Consider the following 16656-nt stretch of genomic DNA (forward strand, 5'->3'; position numbering starts at 1 on the left):
AGGAAGGCGTACTGAGAGGGATAAAGGTATGCCATGGAGAGGGACCTCATAAACACAATTAAGGTAAACACTATATGCAAATACATGAGCTCAGAGAAACAATATAAACAAGTATGAAAAAAAGGAGAATGGGAGGAAGGGGAGGGAAGAGTAGAGGATCAGAAAAAAAGCAACAAGCTGGAATATGTACATGTAACCACCCTACAAGATGACTATAAACAGCACAAATTGAAAATACACACTAATAAAATAAAAAATTATTTAAAAAAGCAAACTCTCCCTCCTTATGAAAACACAAAGACTTCCTTATGAAAACATACACAAAAGCTAATCTATAATTGTCTTTCACTGTAAACTGTTTTTAAAATGACAGTGAGGTTGGTTTCTCCTTGAAATGTACACTTCTTCCACCTTTACCGCTCTTTCAGTATTGCCATCATCTGACTTTTACCTAAATCCCAAAGAAAAATATACACCTCACTTTTCTGGCACTGAGTCTTATATCAACAGCTGGTTCAGCAGGATAAAATGTAAGAAAGGAGAAGATCCAGTTACGTGACCCCAGAGCTATTTCTCAGTGTATTTGTTTTCAGTCACTGGACACCTTTTTCCATTAAATATTTTCTTTATCATTAGAAAAGTATCTTTGCTCTGACTCTAAATCTGAACAAATTTTGTAAATTTCAATAAACACCGAGAACCAATCATTAATCAATATTAAATAATTGCTCTTCTGCATTCACGGACCTTTTCAACAGTAGATTAGCAGATGTTTGAGTTTGACGAGGGCAATAGCCCTAGATTACAAGAGAAAGAGGCAGGAAAAAGAATACAAAATGACTGAGTCATGAGAGTAAGAAGTGCAAATTTAGACTCTTATTTCAGCGGGTTACCTGATGACTGTATTTGCAATTCACTGAAACCTGATAAAGAGAATTATGCAATAAAACCAGGGAGAAATGTTCTCAAACCTTACCAATTAGATGACTAAGGCAATCCATGTACTCAATAGGCTAATTATTTCCTGATTGATAGTCACTGAAGGGCCATTAGAAATGTCAAGTGTTCTTTACTTGTGCAACAAAACTCTCTCAAAAAGAAACAAAAACCAATCCAAAAAATACTTCTTTAGGGCTACACTTGATGACCTTTATGAACACAACTCTGAAATTTGATGACCAACATTACAAAATTCCTTGGACTAGTGAGAACCATTTTTCTTTCATAGAATCATACATACAAATCTGTGACAATCTAAAGCTTTACTATGGTTCAAAAGCAAAAACATAGCCCTGGCTACTCCAAGTTTTAAAATTGTTTATTTTTTTAACTTATTACTGTCAATATAAAAAGTGCTATGTAAGGAATGAAATAAAAATATCAATCAAATATTTACAAGGAGTATCTCCTTTAGCAAAGGAAAAAAAAAGGAAAGACTTTAAAAAATCTATTTTCAAAAAAAAGTTATAAATTAGCTGTACAGGAAGTGCATACTTATGGAATATCACGGGCAAGAGGAAGAAAAGAAAAGAGATTGACTTTACAGAGAGATTTAAAGAGTATAAAAAGAAATGATAGAAAGTCAGGATGGGGCTCTGGTGTTGCACACCACAGGTAGCCGTGGATGAGCAGTACCAGAGGACAGGCCATATGCACACCAGGGATGGCCATGAGGGTGGAGTGAAAATACGCTAAAGGTTTATAAATGGGTAAAGAATGTGATTTATGCATCGAATTAGTATAAGTGGATGACAGGATGAACGATGTGGCTATCGAGACACAAGAGGGAAAGCAGTTGGGAGATGGGGCAACTGGAGGAGCAGGGCACAGACCCACAAGGCCAGGGCATGGGTGACGATTTGGAAAAGTGTGACAGCCATTTTTCCATGAATTGGAGGGAAGTGATGTTAAATGCATGACTGGGGACTGACAGAAAAAGAAGAGGCAGGCAACTCGCCACTTTCAAGTCCCCAAACTGTAGCACAAAATACTTGGAGGCATAGTAGGGGAAGAAAGGTGGGGGCAATGGTGAAGATGAGGACTATTTTTTTAACCCATTAAATATTGGTGTTGGCAACCTAAGTACCTGAACAATAGGCTACGAAAAGATGTCTGCACTTTGGAGAAAGACAGGCCTAGAGAAAGCCGAGACATCTAAGCACGGGTGAGCTGAAGCTACAGTGGGATGTTATATTATGGCTTGCCAGTACCATCTCTGTTTGCCCTCTTGTGGGGAAATTTTTCCACTGTGGTTAGGGTTGGCCATGCCACTTTCCAATGAAAAGTGAGGGGATGTCACAAAAAATTAGCTTTAAGCACTCACAGAGTTATGACCATCTTTTCCCCTCTGTCATGTAATCAGCAATGTACAGCTGGTAGCTGCTTCCATAGCCTGAGCCAGGTGTTAAGATCATGGAAATAAAAACTTCAGATAAGGAAGGAGAGTGAAGGGTACTTAGTTGTTACAAAGGCAATGTGGCTTTGGAAGTTGTTTAATGTTGTGGTATAAATTTGCCTACTCTGACTGATAAACATGGGAATGAACGTAATTCCTCAAAAATCGGGAGTAAAGAACGATCACAAGTCAGAGCTACATAGAATTTAATCAGATAATTCTGAATTTGTCATTTCATCAAAGAAAATAATAAACAGATTAGTTGATCTTGCTGTTACTTTGAGTATAATTTATTTTTCCTATCACTTTTTCAGCATGAGAAACTTGCATTTAAAGAAAAAAACTCACTTCCTTAGACAAGTATTCTGGCTACTTTTGGAAATGCTAGCTCTATGAAATATTCTTTAATAAATAGTAACCATTTTATATATGTTTAATATATTTTTGAGTATTATTTTTGCCTATAAATTTTTCTTTTATTGCTGTAAAGTTTTCTCTGCATAAATTCACCAATCTCTTTTCAGTTGATTTTTCATATACTTTGAATAGATTTATCTCATATAATTGGGTTATTTTATTGAGATGATTTAGTAAAGTCAGTATTATAATTTAATGTGTATCTTTTATAAGTGGATAAGTTCATAAATCAAAACACTTCCATGCCTTAAGCAGAAGAATTATGTTTTACTACTAACAAATGCCTGATCTTTGATTTGAGAGTCTTATCCCCATCTTTTTCTGCCAAGTGTTTGTTCTAGAAAATGAGAGATTTATTTTGTTATCAGTATTTTACTTCTGATCAGCATGTGGAAGCAATCAGTAGTAAAAAGGACAAGTTGTTTTAAGAAAACACATATTTGTCAGCTCAGATGCCTCAGTTTTATATGATATAATGGGAAAGAAAAGAAGAAATGGATGTAGCTTTCTTGGGTTGCATAGAGAATTCTGTGGAATTTCAAGTTCAAGGATAGAATTTGGCTTGAAATACCTGGTGAATGTGCTGGAATCCTTCTTTCCTCATCCTTTATGACTTTTTTCCTGGGTATTGGCCTCCATGAATTAGGAAAACACTTGTCGCTTTCCTCCTTGTGCTTTAGGATATCTATAATAACTTTATAGACTTTACTATCCCTTCTGCTCTTCTGGTTTTTCTCTACATTCAGATTATTTTATCACTGTTGTAAATTTGGCATATTTATTTTATGTAATTCTGTTCCACAGCCCAATCCAAACTTTATTCCCATTTGTCTCAAAGTACAAAACCTCGATGACCATGACTATTCACATTCTAGTCTTTAAACTGAAGGATGTAGGTCTGTATTCACAACACACTTCCCTAATACAGATAACGCACATGCGTAATTGCCTGACCCAAGCTTACAGCTCTAACTGCGCGCACATACCTACTTTTAGATGATGTGCATCTGTAAAACAAGGCTTTTTGAACTTTAAAAAGGAGTCCAAATAACCTAAATAGCCATTGTGATTTTTAAAAAATAGTCTAGGAGTACAAATATTCAGAGCAAGCAAAAATGATCCTCTCACCCTTCAAATCAAATTCATTTTTTTCTTCTATCTTCTCTCTATTTTCTTGTCATTAAAAAGCTACTTGCATTTCTTTATGGCAAGAGTGGCTGGGAAGGGCATCATCTGTGTGCCATAATCTGGAAGCAGAGATTACTCTCACCTCCTGTACTACCTCTCATTCCCTGAAAATGAAGCAATGAGTCTTCAATTTAGAAAAGACAAATGCTTTTCATGCAGCCTTTCATATCTAAACTAATAAAATGGCATACTTCACCTCCTGTTCTATATACCAAAGTAATGAGTAAGATAACTATCCCTGGCTTTTGGAATGTAGTGGCACAAACTTGGAAATATCAAAGGAGCATAGTGTCAAAGAATATTTAGTCATTCAGCAGATATTTTACTCAGGTTCTACAACGTATCAGACCAGGTGTGAGGGAACAAAGATGACAGACGTGTTCAGCTTTATGTAGGACACAGGGTCCTCAGGGAGGGGCTTGATGCATTTATCAGTGACATTCAGGTAAAGAACAGACAATGTATGTGCCGTGGAACTGTACCATTATCCCTTTCAGATCCACACAGGAATAAGCATCACCTCAGATTCTTGGAGGAGCTTATACACCCCCAGTGATTGCTATCATGTGTAACACAGCCTTTCTCTTCTGTTCTACTTGTTCACTGTTCGGTATTCTTTATTTTCATCAGTCATGACTCAAAGATTATCTTCTAGTTAAGACATTACCATCAGTAGGATGAAATCCTTCCTTTCCTCACTGTTATCACTTGTATAAAATGGAAGTCAATCAACCTGTACTAGCTCTTTTGATCTAGATTAAAGATCTATCCATCAATTGCATAAAACTCCCATTAAAGTAAAAATCTGAGGACCAGTGGTTTCTTTGGTACCAGGAGTCAAACTCAGGACCTTGTGCTTTCCAGGCAGGTGCTTGTGCCATTGAGCTACATCTGCTGCCCAGACCAGTAGTTTTATATTTTAAAACGCCAACATAGGAAAACCCCACTGGCTAATAATAAGCTGGTCGTTTGCAAAAGCTGTCCCACGAGGCCAATCAGAGGCCATTATTTCAGTGTGAAGACTGTTAAAAAGATTAATTAGTATCAATAACACTTACCTGTATATGCAGAGGGAAGGTTACCCAGCCATAATAAACCCAGAATCACACAGCTACTAGGTAAAACAATGCACTGCTCGGAATTTATGAGAATAAAGTCTGTCAGCGATAATGCTCTTCCTGGGGCCTTCTTGATTCATTTGGCCTACTGTGCTGTGCACCCACAGGTAAATCAAGTCATCTGTGAAGTTACAGGCTAAGGATACACACCGGAAAAGTTCACCTCTCAACAAGGCTATAGGATACAAGGCTTCCAGTGCTTTTATTACCACTGCGTTCCTTTGAAGAGCCACAGGATTCTTTCAAAATGCAAAATCTGGCATATAACTAGGGATTACTTCAAAGGTATTGGAAAAATGAGAGGAAACATTTACCATTATACAGAAAGATGGTTCAAGCATGAATCAATGTGGCAGACACATAATTAAACGGACACGGGGTTAGACAAGAGAGGCAACCCCAGAACAACAACCATGAGGAAAACAACAAAGATCATCGCTTAACCTGTTTTGTCAGAGCTGGTATTGATGGTATTGGTAGTGATGGAGGTGAAGGCAGTCTTTGCGCTGTCCTTGGCAGTTACAGATTTCTGCTTATTTTTCATGGCTTCCAATGCTTTGAGCTTCTTGGCATGTTTCGTGCCTTTGTAGTGGGCCGCAGCCTGGCTCTACAAAGGAGAACAAAATGAACCATGCAATCAGGCTCATTTCTAAACTGGCATTCTCTGTATTGCTGCAAATACAGACTTCCTTTCAATAACAGGTACCATTCAAGCTAATGCTGGTTGTGGCTAAACAGTAAGTTTCTATTTAGAATGATGCTGGAAGGCTATGCGAATCAAGTTCTAAAGCATTTGGACAAAGGGGAGAAATATTCTACCCTGTCTCTTAAGTAACACGTGGCCAAATACTAACACACCAACATTTATTTTGGGTGGAGTAGGGGGCAAAAAAACCCTAAGAATTTACACCAGCATTGTCTTTGTTCTGCCATTGAAGATGCTGGGCTCCCAAACATTAACAAGAGCGCAACAAAAAGGTAGCTCTTATTTTTTTGGTTCAGAAAAAGTGTTTCCCCCTTTCTACAATGTGCTTTTTATTTTTTTATTTTATTTTATTTTTTTTTTTGGTTTTTCTCCGGTACCGGGAACCGAACTCATGACCTTGCGCTTGCCAGGCAGGCGGTTTTGCCGCTGAGCTAAATCCCCAGCCCTACAATGTGCTTTATTAACACAGCCCCCAACAGGTGTCTACGAGAAAAGTTCACGCATAACAAGAGAAGTGGGCACCCTGGAGACTGAGATTGAAGCCTGAGAGCTCAAAAGCAAATGCAGTGCCCGAGTCCAAATGGAGACACACAGAAGCTCGGCAATTTCTGATTCCTTCTTTCTCCTTGCTTTCTACCAAGGAGACCATGAGAAATTCAAGGTAATATCATTCCCTCAACACAGCTCATTCATGTTATAGTCCATACTCAGGAGGGTCCAGTATCCTTTAACTACCTAATGGGGTTAATGAAATTCTTTTTGCTATGTCGTGAATAATGATATATATTTCCAAATTTGTATTTTCTTAACACTATTTTGAGGGCATGTACTAGAGAGACACATTCACTGATATACAAAATCATCTTTAAACAAATATGTACTAATCAATATTTATTCAGAATATAAAGCTTTTGTAGCATGGGGTGGTGGGGTGGGGTGGCAGACAGGGAGATTCTTCCATCAGAAGGTTTTTAAGGTCAAAGCCTTTTAAAATATCATCTCACAGGAAAAAAATCTCAATAGAAGACTATTTCTGTTAGATTACCCATTACTTGTCATTGCTTATTAAAATTCAATGTTTCAATTTGAAAAAAAAAATAGTAATCACACTGTTCTCTTCCTTATAGCAACTGCAGTAAGCAGGGTGTTGTAGTATAGTATCTTTTAATAAAGAAATAGGCTGCACCCTCACTTGCATCATTCTGACAAGATTTCCTCAAAGGACTAGGTACCCTTATTGAAAGAGCACTGGACAAAGAAATTATATATTAAAAACAGTTTGAACAGAAAGCACACTCATGCATCAGTTACAAGTTTTCCAACATGTAACACTCAAAGACATAGTATGAGCCATAGCAGGAAGTTAAGACATGCTGTAGTTAATTAAGAAACCAGTGATTGGATCAGTTTGATTCTATGTAGAAACAGATGGACAGAGCTGTGTAACTTTTTTTTTCCTGCCTCATTTTCCTTTTCAATAAGTCAAATCATTTGACCATATGTTTTTAGAACAATGTACTATATTCAACACAGTTGATTATTTTCTCTAGGCAGCTGGCTACATGGTTTACCCTAAAATAAAGTTCCTTCCTTCTCCCTGCTAATACATTGTCCTCTCATAATGAAGGTGAATGAGTTTATAATATATATTAAAAGACTGGGTTTTTAAAATGTGTAATACAATATCTATTGTTAATTTTCTATCACCTTGTCTGAAACTCTGCATTGCTTCTATTGTTTGGGTGTTGTTTTATTTATGTCTGTTTATTTGTTAATATGTTTTCATTCTTTATCTTTAAAAATAAAAAAAATTTAAAACAGACTGTTTTGATTAACAGTGATATCTTCACTTATACCTCCCAAATACTATACATTTAAAGGGTTTCTAGTACAGGTACTTTCTCAGTGGTATTTCAAATTAGGTTAGACTTTGTATTACCATACTATAGGCCAAGTAGATATCATTACTTTTTAAATTAAGAAACTTACTCCAAAAAAGATTCAACAGATAAACAATTAAATTCCACAGAGAAACAAAACCCCTCTCTGCACAAGTATCGTTACACCAATCCTCTTCAGCAAAGAATTGGCTCAGAGGGTCACAGTATAAGGGGATGACATAACCACTAGTAGCTGCAGGACTTCCAATTCAGACACCTGACACCTTAACCCTCCAAAATCCATATAAATGCATACTAATATTCAGTTGTTTATTAAGTGATAGTCTCAAAGCACCCTTGTGATTATTTTAATTAAGAATTATCTGATTTATAATAAAAAGGTAACTAAGGATCCCCCAAATTTGAAGGAAAAATGAAATGATGCAAAGGTTCAAAGTGCTATAGAGAAAACAGGACATGTAGGGTTTAGGGGGCATGAAATACAGTGAGGTGATTGTGCCAGAGGAGACTAATGTGATTGCAATAGTGAGGGTGTATTGAGATGGGTGTACAAATTTAAAATCTAATTTAAACAGATAATCCTTCTAGAATTTCTTTATTTTTGTCTTTTTTGATTTTAGATTTTAAAATCTAATTTAAACAGATAATCCTTCTAGAATTTATTTTTGTCTTTTTATGATTACAGAATTTCTGGACTGTTCTTGGGTTATCCTAGTACAAATTATTCTAATCTGTGTATAACGACCACATGACTCATAGGTCTACTTGACTGGAATGTCTTTCATAAAGGTATGTTCCTTGTGAGATAGAAAACCCACCCAGATCTCCTTACCTTTTTGGTACTCTCAATGGGGCTAGATATATTGTTTGCCCATATCTAGTCTCTCTGGGGCTACTGACAAACCTGAAGCCTAAGTGGGAATCCTGCCGAAATATTTCTAAAAGGCAGCAGCTGGCCAGAGATATTTCTTTGGACCTCCTCGCTTTTCCTTTGGGCACAGAGGTTTCATATGGTCACCCAAGATACCAGATACTTTGTTTTCTCTGAGGCTATTTCTGATATGTGTTAGTGTTTGAGTCAGAAACCTGGGAACCATAAAGCCACAAGCAAATGGTCACTTTTTCATAGGAATGACCTTAAGGCTATATAACTGAACATGCTAATATCAGAAGCTGTACTTTAAAACTAAAATAGAAAGATAGCACACATAGAAATGAACAAAAAACTAACAATTGTGTTTATCAACTGAAGTTTAAGTAATACATAGCGTCTGAGGGCACTGTATATAAAATCACTGCAATGAGCTTGGAAGAACACAAGCCGTCATGAAGTTAACAAGTGTCATCTCAGAGGCAAGTACTGACATTAAAGATAGACAACCCACTCCTATAAAACAGAGCAGTGCCATCTTAGAAATTAGTGCCACATTCTAGTTATCAGTAGCCAGTGGGACTTTTCAATCATCAAATCTTGTCTTTACTCTTTCAAAATGGCTTGTTTAAATGCAACTGAAATTCCAAAGTAGATAAAATGGATTTGGAAATGTTTAACATTTGAAAGAAGGGTTTTATCATTTTGATACAAACACACACACACACACTGACTTTCTTGTTTACGTGAAAAGTACCTATAAAAATTATTAATATTTATAAAATTCACTAGGGATTTAAAATTCATGTGTCTTTCCTACCATCAACAGCAGAATCATATACTTTTGCTCACCACATTATATAACTAATGCAACTTGCTATGCCTTTTTAATACTAGATTTTATGTAAGCATACATAATGTTTACTATAATCAGTTAATTTTCATGAACACATGTGATTTCAAAAAAGAACAAGGTGGTCCTTGTAGCTTTGTGATATCATGCAATTTTATTACATATTAAATTTTTATAAATAAATGAACATTAGTATGCTCATGGGATTTGGTATCTCAAAATTTTATGAAGCACTGATCCTCAAGGTGTGGACTCCCAAAACAGCAGCATAAGCATCTTAGTGCTGGTTTGGGAGTTTGTTAAAATGCAAATACTCGATGACAATTCCAGATTTTCCAAATCAGAAACCATGGGGATGAAACTGAGAAATGAGTGTGTCGTGAGCTTTTCAGGTGATTGTGATGCATGTTAAACTTTCAGAAATATTCATTTTCTCCACACATGGTCATTTCTGGAATAGATGACTATGGGATGTCAGAAAGCAATGCCCCAAAGCACGGTATACTGACTTGCTAAATACTTTATATTACAGAAACAGTTTCAGAACTAAAGGCTCTGCCCTCCTATATCTTGTCCTTTATCTTTGTCTTTACTTCCCACCCAAAGAACAAGGAGGGCCTTTTCCCCCATTTCCCTTACCTAAGGGCAGTTCGTGCAGCACAATGCAATTGTTATAACCCCCTCCTTGGGGTACCATGGACCCATCATTAACTCTTAGGACCTCAAAGGAATGGAGACTAAGAGTGATGTCTAGCATGAGAGACTCGAGTCTAGCTTACCTTCACCTATTCTTCGGAGGGCTGAGAACTGAGAAAGCTGGTCAGAATATAGGCAAGTCTTTGTCTTCTTTTCTTCCTCCTACTTACCTACAACAGTGCCCAGCTCCTCCAAGAAACCTTAGCCCCCTATTCCTTTCGCTGAGGAAGCTGTCTAACCTTCAACTACCTGGCACTTTTTGGGTCTCCTACTTTGCGTAACTGTCACGCCTATATCAAATTTGTATGCTTTTCTCATAGTAGTCTGTCCACTGCTAATTTATTTCACAGACTCAAATCATTATCAAACCATAAGAGAATAGAAAGAGAAAGCATCTTACTCTCCCATATAATGAATCCTAGTTTTTAAAGAATAATATATAATCATTTAAATATTAAACATTTATGTGTCTAAATGTGTGCCACATGTATTGGCCAAGAGAAAGGATCACAAGTGGCTTTCATTAAAGCAAGCCCTAAAATCAAATACAAATACTTCAGATATATATTTAACTGCAAAACTTCTATTCAAGAAGGTTGAATTCAAAAGAGTAAATAAGCCTTAAAAATAACCTTACCATTCTAAAACTACATCCGAGTGACTGTTAAGTTCTAATTTTTCTTTTGTTTCTGCATTTTCTCTCTACCATAATTACTGTTACAGCATAAACTTTGACTTCATTACTTTCACTCCTATGAATGATTTGCTATGATCCAATTTCCAAGGGCTACAGAAACCCTGAGCTCTATGATGATGATGATGATGATGATGATGATAAAGGTAATGATACCAATAATAAGTAGAAAATAAGCCCTGTGTCACAACATTTACAACTTCACTGTAACAAAGAAGTATCAAACCCACTGTTTTATTTACCATAAAATGACCTAATGCTAGTCTGTTTAGGCTCTTTCTTTTTGTATTTCCTTCTTTTAGTGAGAGAAGCCATTGGACAGTAGACAAACAAAGCTACATTGGAAAATCAAGAAAATTTCTCTGACACTCCATTTTATAAAATATATGAAGAAAAAAATTAAGATAGAATACCTCATTGTTCTAAATTTTCCTTTCCCTATGAATGCAAATTTTATATGGCAGAGAAAATATGATATGTACACTTTATTTCTTAATTAAATGACCCATATAGAATATTTAACAATGTTTTTTATCTCATGATTGCCTAGTTAAAATATAAGTAGCAGACTATATATATTTTATATATTTTCTTGTTGTTGTTTGTTTGGTTAGTTGTTTTTTTCTGGTGCCAGGAATCGAACTCATGACCTTACACTTGTCAGGCAGGCACTGTGCTGCTGAACTAAATTCCCAGCCCCTAGCAGACTATAGTAAGAATAAAAATGAAAATTTACTTGCATTGTGTTCCAAAGTAAAAAAAAAGTGATTCCATTAAGGATACTCTGCTAAATCAAGTGATTAATACTTTACTTTAAATGTGTTTCTGTCTTCTGTGCTTTTCAGTACAGAAATAAACAGTAAGAAAAATAATATCAGAAAAGTGATTTTTATGTACAACCAGTACTCATGGAGAAAAAAATGTTTCTAAGTAACCTAAAAGGTAGGGGCACATCACAATCTACACAAACAATAGACAACTAACTTTTATGAACAAAGAAAATACATTGTCATTAAGTACTTATATAGTTTGGAAAAATAGTCTAGATGGGCCCACTTATTTTTATGAAGATTCTTATCTATATACTTTGTAATTCATGAACTTAAGTATGTAATTTTTTCTAGTATCTTATGTGAATAATAAAGTAGAAAGCTCTAGAGTGACAAAGTTAGTTTGAAAAATTTCTACCTTGTTTCTGTTAGGAGTTAAACCATTTATTTGGTACATGGCCACCCAAATAACTGTTCCTTGAACACTAGCAATGGCGCCCTGATGGATGGACATGGTACAATTACAGATGCCAGGACCTGCAACACAAGGCCTAGTCCAGGTATAAGTTACACTGACTGGCTGAATTTGCCCTGTCTTTTTGGATTGTATGCCAGAATCCTCATATGAGTCATAACTCCAGCAATACAAGCATAATTTTAGGTTTTCATGGAACTGAGAAGAAGCAGAAAATCCACTTTGTCTAACTACTCAACCAGTGCACAAAATCCCCTCATAGTGCCCATAGCTTAGCACCTCACTGAGGGTCTGACTGTCACATACCATTTGTAAGGTCTAGGGAGGAATTACAAACGTTGAATCTAATTGTGTCTGAAGGTAAAGTTGTCATAGATGCTGGTATTAGTAGCCGAGAAAAATGTTTATATCCTCAAATGACAGGTCTGCTTCCTATAGTTAATCCCTAGCTTTGTCCTCTAGCCAACATGCCCCTTGTCCCCACCAGTCATGAGGTGTGTTCTCTAGCAGGTACAATTACCTTCTCGGTAGATAAATAAGCAAGAGCCCTCCCTTTTATTGTCTTAAAATATGCCGCAGAGTGTCAGGATGGCCAAGTGGTCTAAGGCACCAGACTTAAAAAATCCCACAAAAAGAAGTTATTGTGAAGCCCTTGTATGACTAGTTCCTTCTGCCTGTAGGACTTATATCACCTGGTACCATTTCTATTCTTGGATGCTTTTGCATTAGAAAACTTAGTATCACTGTTATAGAAGGGTTAAACATCTATTTATGCTGATAGAAAGCAAATCTCACCATGGAGAGAAGACCTGATAATACACATCATTCTGTCTGGACTGTAATATATATCTCTAAATAGTTGCCTATTAGATGCACCTGGAATTAATTTCATATTCTGATTTTTAAATGGAAATATGCATATGGTGTCTCAATAGATTTTGTGTGTGAACAGGGTTCAACTTAATTCTCTGCCATCCTTTGGCATTTCGCCCTATCTGCTGAACACTCTTCAGGGGATTTTTATGGCACTTAATGCAGGAAAAGCATCTGGCACAAACACAAACTATTATTTTTTCTCTGGGAGGAAGCTTATCATCAACCACAAATTGTGCTATTTATGGGACCTCTCTTTGCATGCGATGTAGGAAAGAAAGAATACGCAGATTGTTTCACTTTTTACATTTTTTAATAGATAGTAAATGGGTTTTTTGAATTCAGGAAACACAGTGAATAATTCTAATGATGACTTTACATTTTAAGGGTTATTTAAAACACTCAATTCTTTTAAATACACAGAAATTTTCAGTGCCTCAAAAAAGTTACTTTGTTATTACTATCATTTATAAACTCTCAAAATGAAATATGTTTGGCTCTAAAAATACAGAGAAACAATTATGGCATCATTAACCTATTTGCTTCCCTCAAGTCTATATAATTGAATATGCTCTATATTTATTGAAGAAAAGCTTTTAGGGAAAGGTCTAAATTACCTAGTTCTCAGGAAATTAAGAAAGGGCTTCCTGATGGTTTTATACAATTACTAATCTGTAATTAACAAACCTAAAAATTGTTCAATTTATTACCTCACTAACCTTGTCCTAAAGATCACCTCAAAAATGGGCAGTAATAAATGAGACCCATTGGGTCTACAAAACAACAGTTTATATTTAAGCCAGTTGCTTTGTCTTTGTTAAACACCATTAACAGTTTTTTGAAGCACTTTAGGTATACTGAAACAAAATGGAGAACAAGACCATAAATTACCTCAAAAACCTGACTTCTTTTAGGTAGCATTCACTCATATTCTATTTTTCTAGCTGTTTATTTAGTCACAAAGGATTCACTGAACAGTTACCGGGGGCCAGAGATAATTATAGTATGCGGTCTGAAGATTATAGATGAAGTCTAAGCTACAGCTAAATTGAAGAATTAATCAGCAACAGATGGTAATGAAGTCACCAAGAAATGTCATTTGTAAGACAAATTAAAGATTTTTTTTTTGCTGCTGTTTAAACACTAACACACAATTCTTGGTCAGCTGCAACACTTGAATGAATGAATTAGGAGTCCAACTGACAGTATGTAGGATAACATATTTACAAATTCTTTACTAAGCTAAATTATGCTTAATCACTTAGATTTTTAAAAAAGTCCTAAAGTATTTAAAATCTTTCTATTTCAACCACACAAGGAATCCTTTCCCTCTGCACACCAAAGTTACCTAGAAAGAACACATGCCTCTTAGAGCTATATAGAAGATTATACCTCATCATTTGGTCTCTAGAAGTTAAATTCATAATGATAAAAACTCTATCATTACAGAAGCAGAATGAGGATTGATAAAGTCCAACTATGTAAGGCAAATGTGAAGTGTTCTCAAAGCCTGGGAGGAATGTTGTTCGAGTTAAAACTGCTGTGGGTGGAATTAGCCTTTTATGGGAACCTTATTAAAGGGCAGGTCAAAGCAGGAAGACAGGAAGGGAGTACTAATCAAGGCTGACTCAATGTAGAAGAGAGCAATATCCTAATGAATATTATTAACATGTCTGAAGTAAGGCTGTGCTAGTTGAATAGGTTTCATTCTGTCATCTAGAAAAAGGAGATTTAAAGACTAAATGCTTATAAAGTTTGTTCTCTCCTAATAAACATAGGAGAAAACATATATAACACCATCTAATTTTATTTTTCAGTATTCCATCTGTTTCGGTCTGCTATGAGCAAAAAGCAAGGTCTGCTCAGTAATTCATATTTAAATTTTTTTAAAATATAACTTTTAAAAGTCTTGTCAGGGAGGAAAGGTTGGATACCTCACCCATTGTATGGGTCACAGTTAATATTCTTATACCAAAAGATGTATATTGAAGAAAAGAATACAAGATTTATTTAACAAAGGTGTTTACAGAATATGGGAGCCTTCAGAATGTATACCCAAAGATCCAGGGAAAAGTGTCCATTTTAATGGGTCTGAGAGGATGAAGAAAGGATAGTCATGTAAGTAGCATGACTGACAAAAAAGGTAGGACCTAATGATAATAGTCTGAATGGGAAACTCAACAAAGCCTGAATGTTCAGATTTTTTTCCTGATTTCAGCCTGTCTGTGCAGCATTCCTTTGTTCTCTATATGGGGTCAATCCCTTCTGGAATGAGGATCTTACATATCAGAAAAGATAGATCGGCTCTTACACAGAGCAGAAGGGGAGTGTGGGAGAATCATTTCTAGCTTTTATGGCTCCCGTTGGTAGACAGAATTTCTATGACTCTCCTCCAATTTCCATGACCTTCCTTGGGAAAGAAGAACTCAAATTTCTATGGTTTACCTTGCGGGGAAAAAGAAGTAGGAGAAAAGGGGGCAGGAAAAGATCAGAAGGATTTTACTTCTGAGCTCCTTTTCTTCAGATGTAAAGATTCAGCACACCTTGCCACCGTATTTTGAGGTTGCATTGTTGGAGTCCAGGGGATCTCACAACTACAAAGTTCAAGGACCCTCAGGCTTTTTCATGTGAAGAAATGAAACAAACTGGTTCTGAACTTTGTGAGAACAATAAAACTAAGAATTTTATTCATATTTATTTGATATTTTTAAATGTTAATTTTCAAGTTCTAAATTAATTTGTTAAAAGTGCATTAAATGCTCTGGGACAAGAGCATTAAAACAAGGACTGAATATGATATGTTTTTCCAATACTATTTGTGATTAGCAATGAAAAATTAAAATTTTCTCCAAGAAGAATTAGTGTATTGAAAATTTTCACTTTGTAAATATTAAGAAATTTATAGGACATCTGATTTTCATGATATCTGAATCTCAAAACACCTTGAATTTATCATGATCAAAATACATTAATAAAATAAACATCCATATTTACATGACAAGTTGGGACATTCCTGTCTCCAAACAGAAATTCTCTAAATGATGCTTGTTGATATCACTACTTCCACTGCTGAAACTAGCAAATGATTTTCCCCCTTGGGCATATATTAACAATTTACTTTTTGCAGACAAGTACACAAATATGATTAGCTTTTGCAAATTGCTCTTTATTCTGTTACTGTTAAGTAATTTTTATATTATTACAGTGTAAACAGATGCTATTTTCCACTACATATTCAGGTGTAATGAGCTAATTTAATGTGTTAAAACAACAAAAGAGCTTCAAGAATGATTCAGTAATTCAAGATGCATGAGGCTAAGAAAAATCAAGCATGAAGTTAATAAAATTATTCCAAAATTTGGTTTTTACTAGCAAGTCATAGAGCCCTTATTCTTTGAAGTTGATTATTTGTGGCTGTATTCATCTTTGCAGGAGTGGTATTAAAAATCAAACTTCTAAGCAGAAGGGATTCACAGTGTCCTCTGCTCTTTGCTTTCCCATTTCTTAGCACCTAAACTAGTAGTGTCATTCCTTTGAGTTGAAGACTATTTGTTTTTATATCTGTTTATTGAAATACTTAGATAGTTAACAAAGATTTCTGGCCTAGGACATTCCAACATACCATTAGGTTGTTGCAGAAGTAGAGTCAGGAAGGGAGACGAAGTTGTAGCAACGGAGAATAAAAAGCTAAAGAATCTG

At 35.6% G+C, this 16656-nt stretch overlaps 1 protein-coding gene across 3 annotated transcripts in view; it reads right to left on the reverse strand.

Moving 5' to 3' along the window:
* Window positions 1-16656, reverse strand: part of Znf385d (zinc finger protein 385D) — a 303956-nt gene that overhangs the window by 81273 nt on the left and 206027 nt on the right. For all 3 annotated transcript variants that reach the window (XM_005387469.2, XM_005387471.2, XM_013515708.1), the window contains one exon: window positions 5563-5725. In XM_005387469.2, coding sequence (XP_005387526.1) covers window positions 5563-5725 — 163 coding nt within the window. The remainder of the gene's footprint in view (window positions 1-5562; window positions 5726-16656) is intronic.

Source organism: Chinchilla lanigera, unplaced genomic scaffold (assembly GCF_000276665.1).
Source record: "Chinchilla lanigera isolate Chin_1 unplaced genomic scaffold, ChiLan1.0 scaffold00029, whole genome shotgun sequence".
NCBI lineage: Eukaryota > Metazoa > Chordata > Mammalia > Rodentia > Chinchillidae > Chinchilla > Chinchilla lanigera.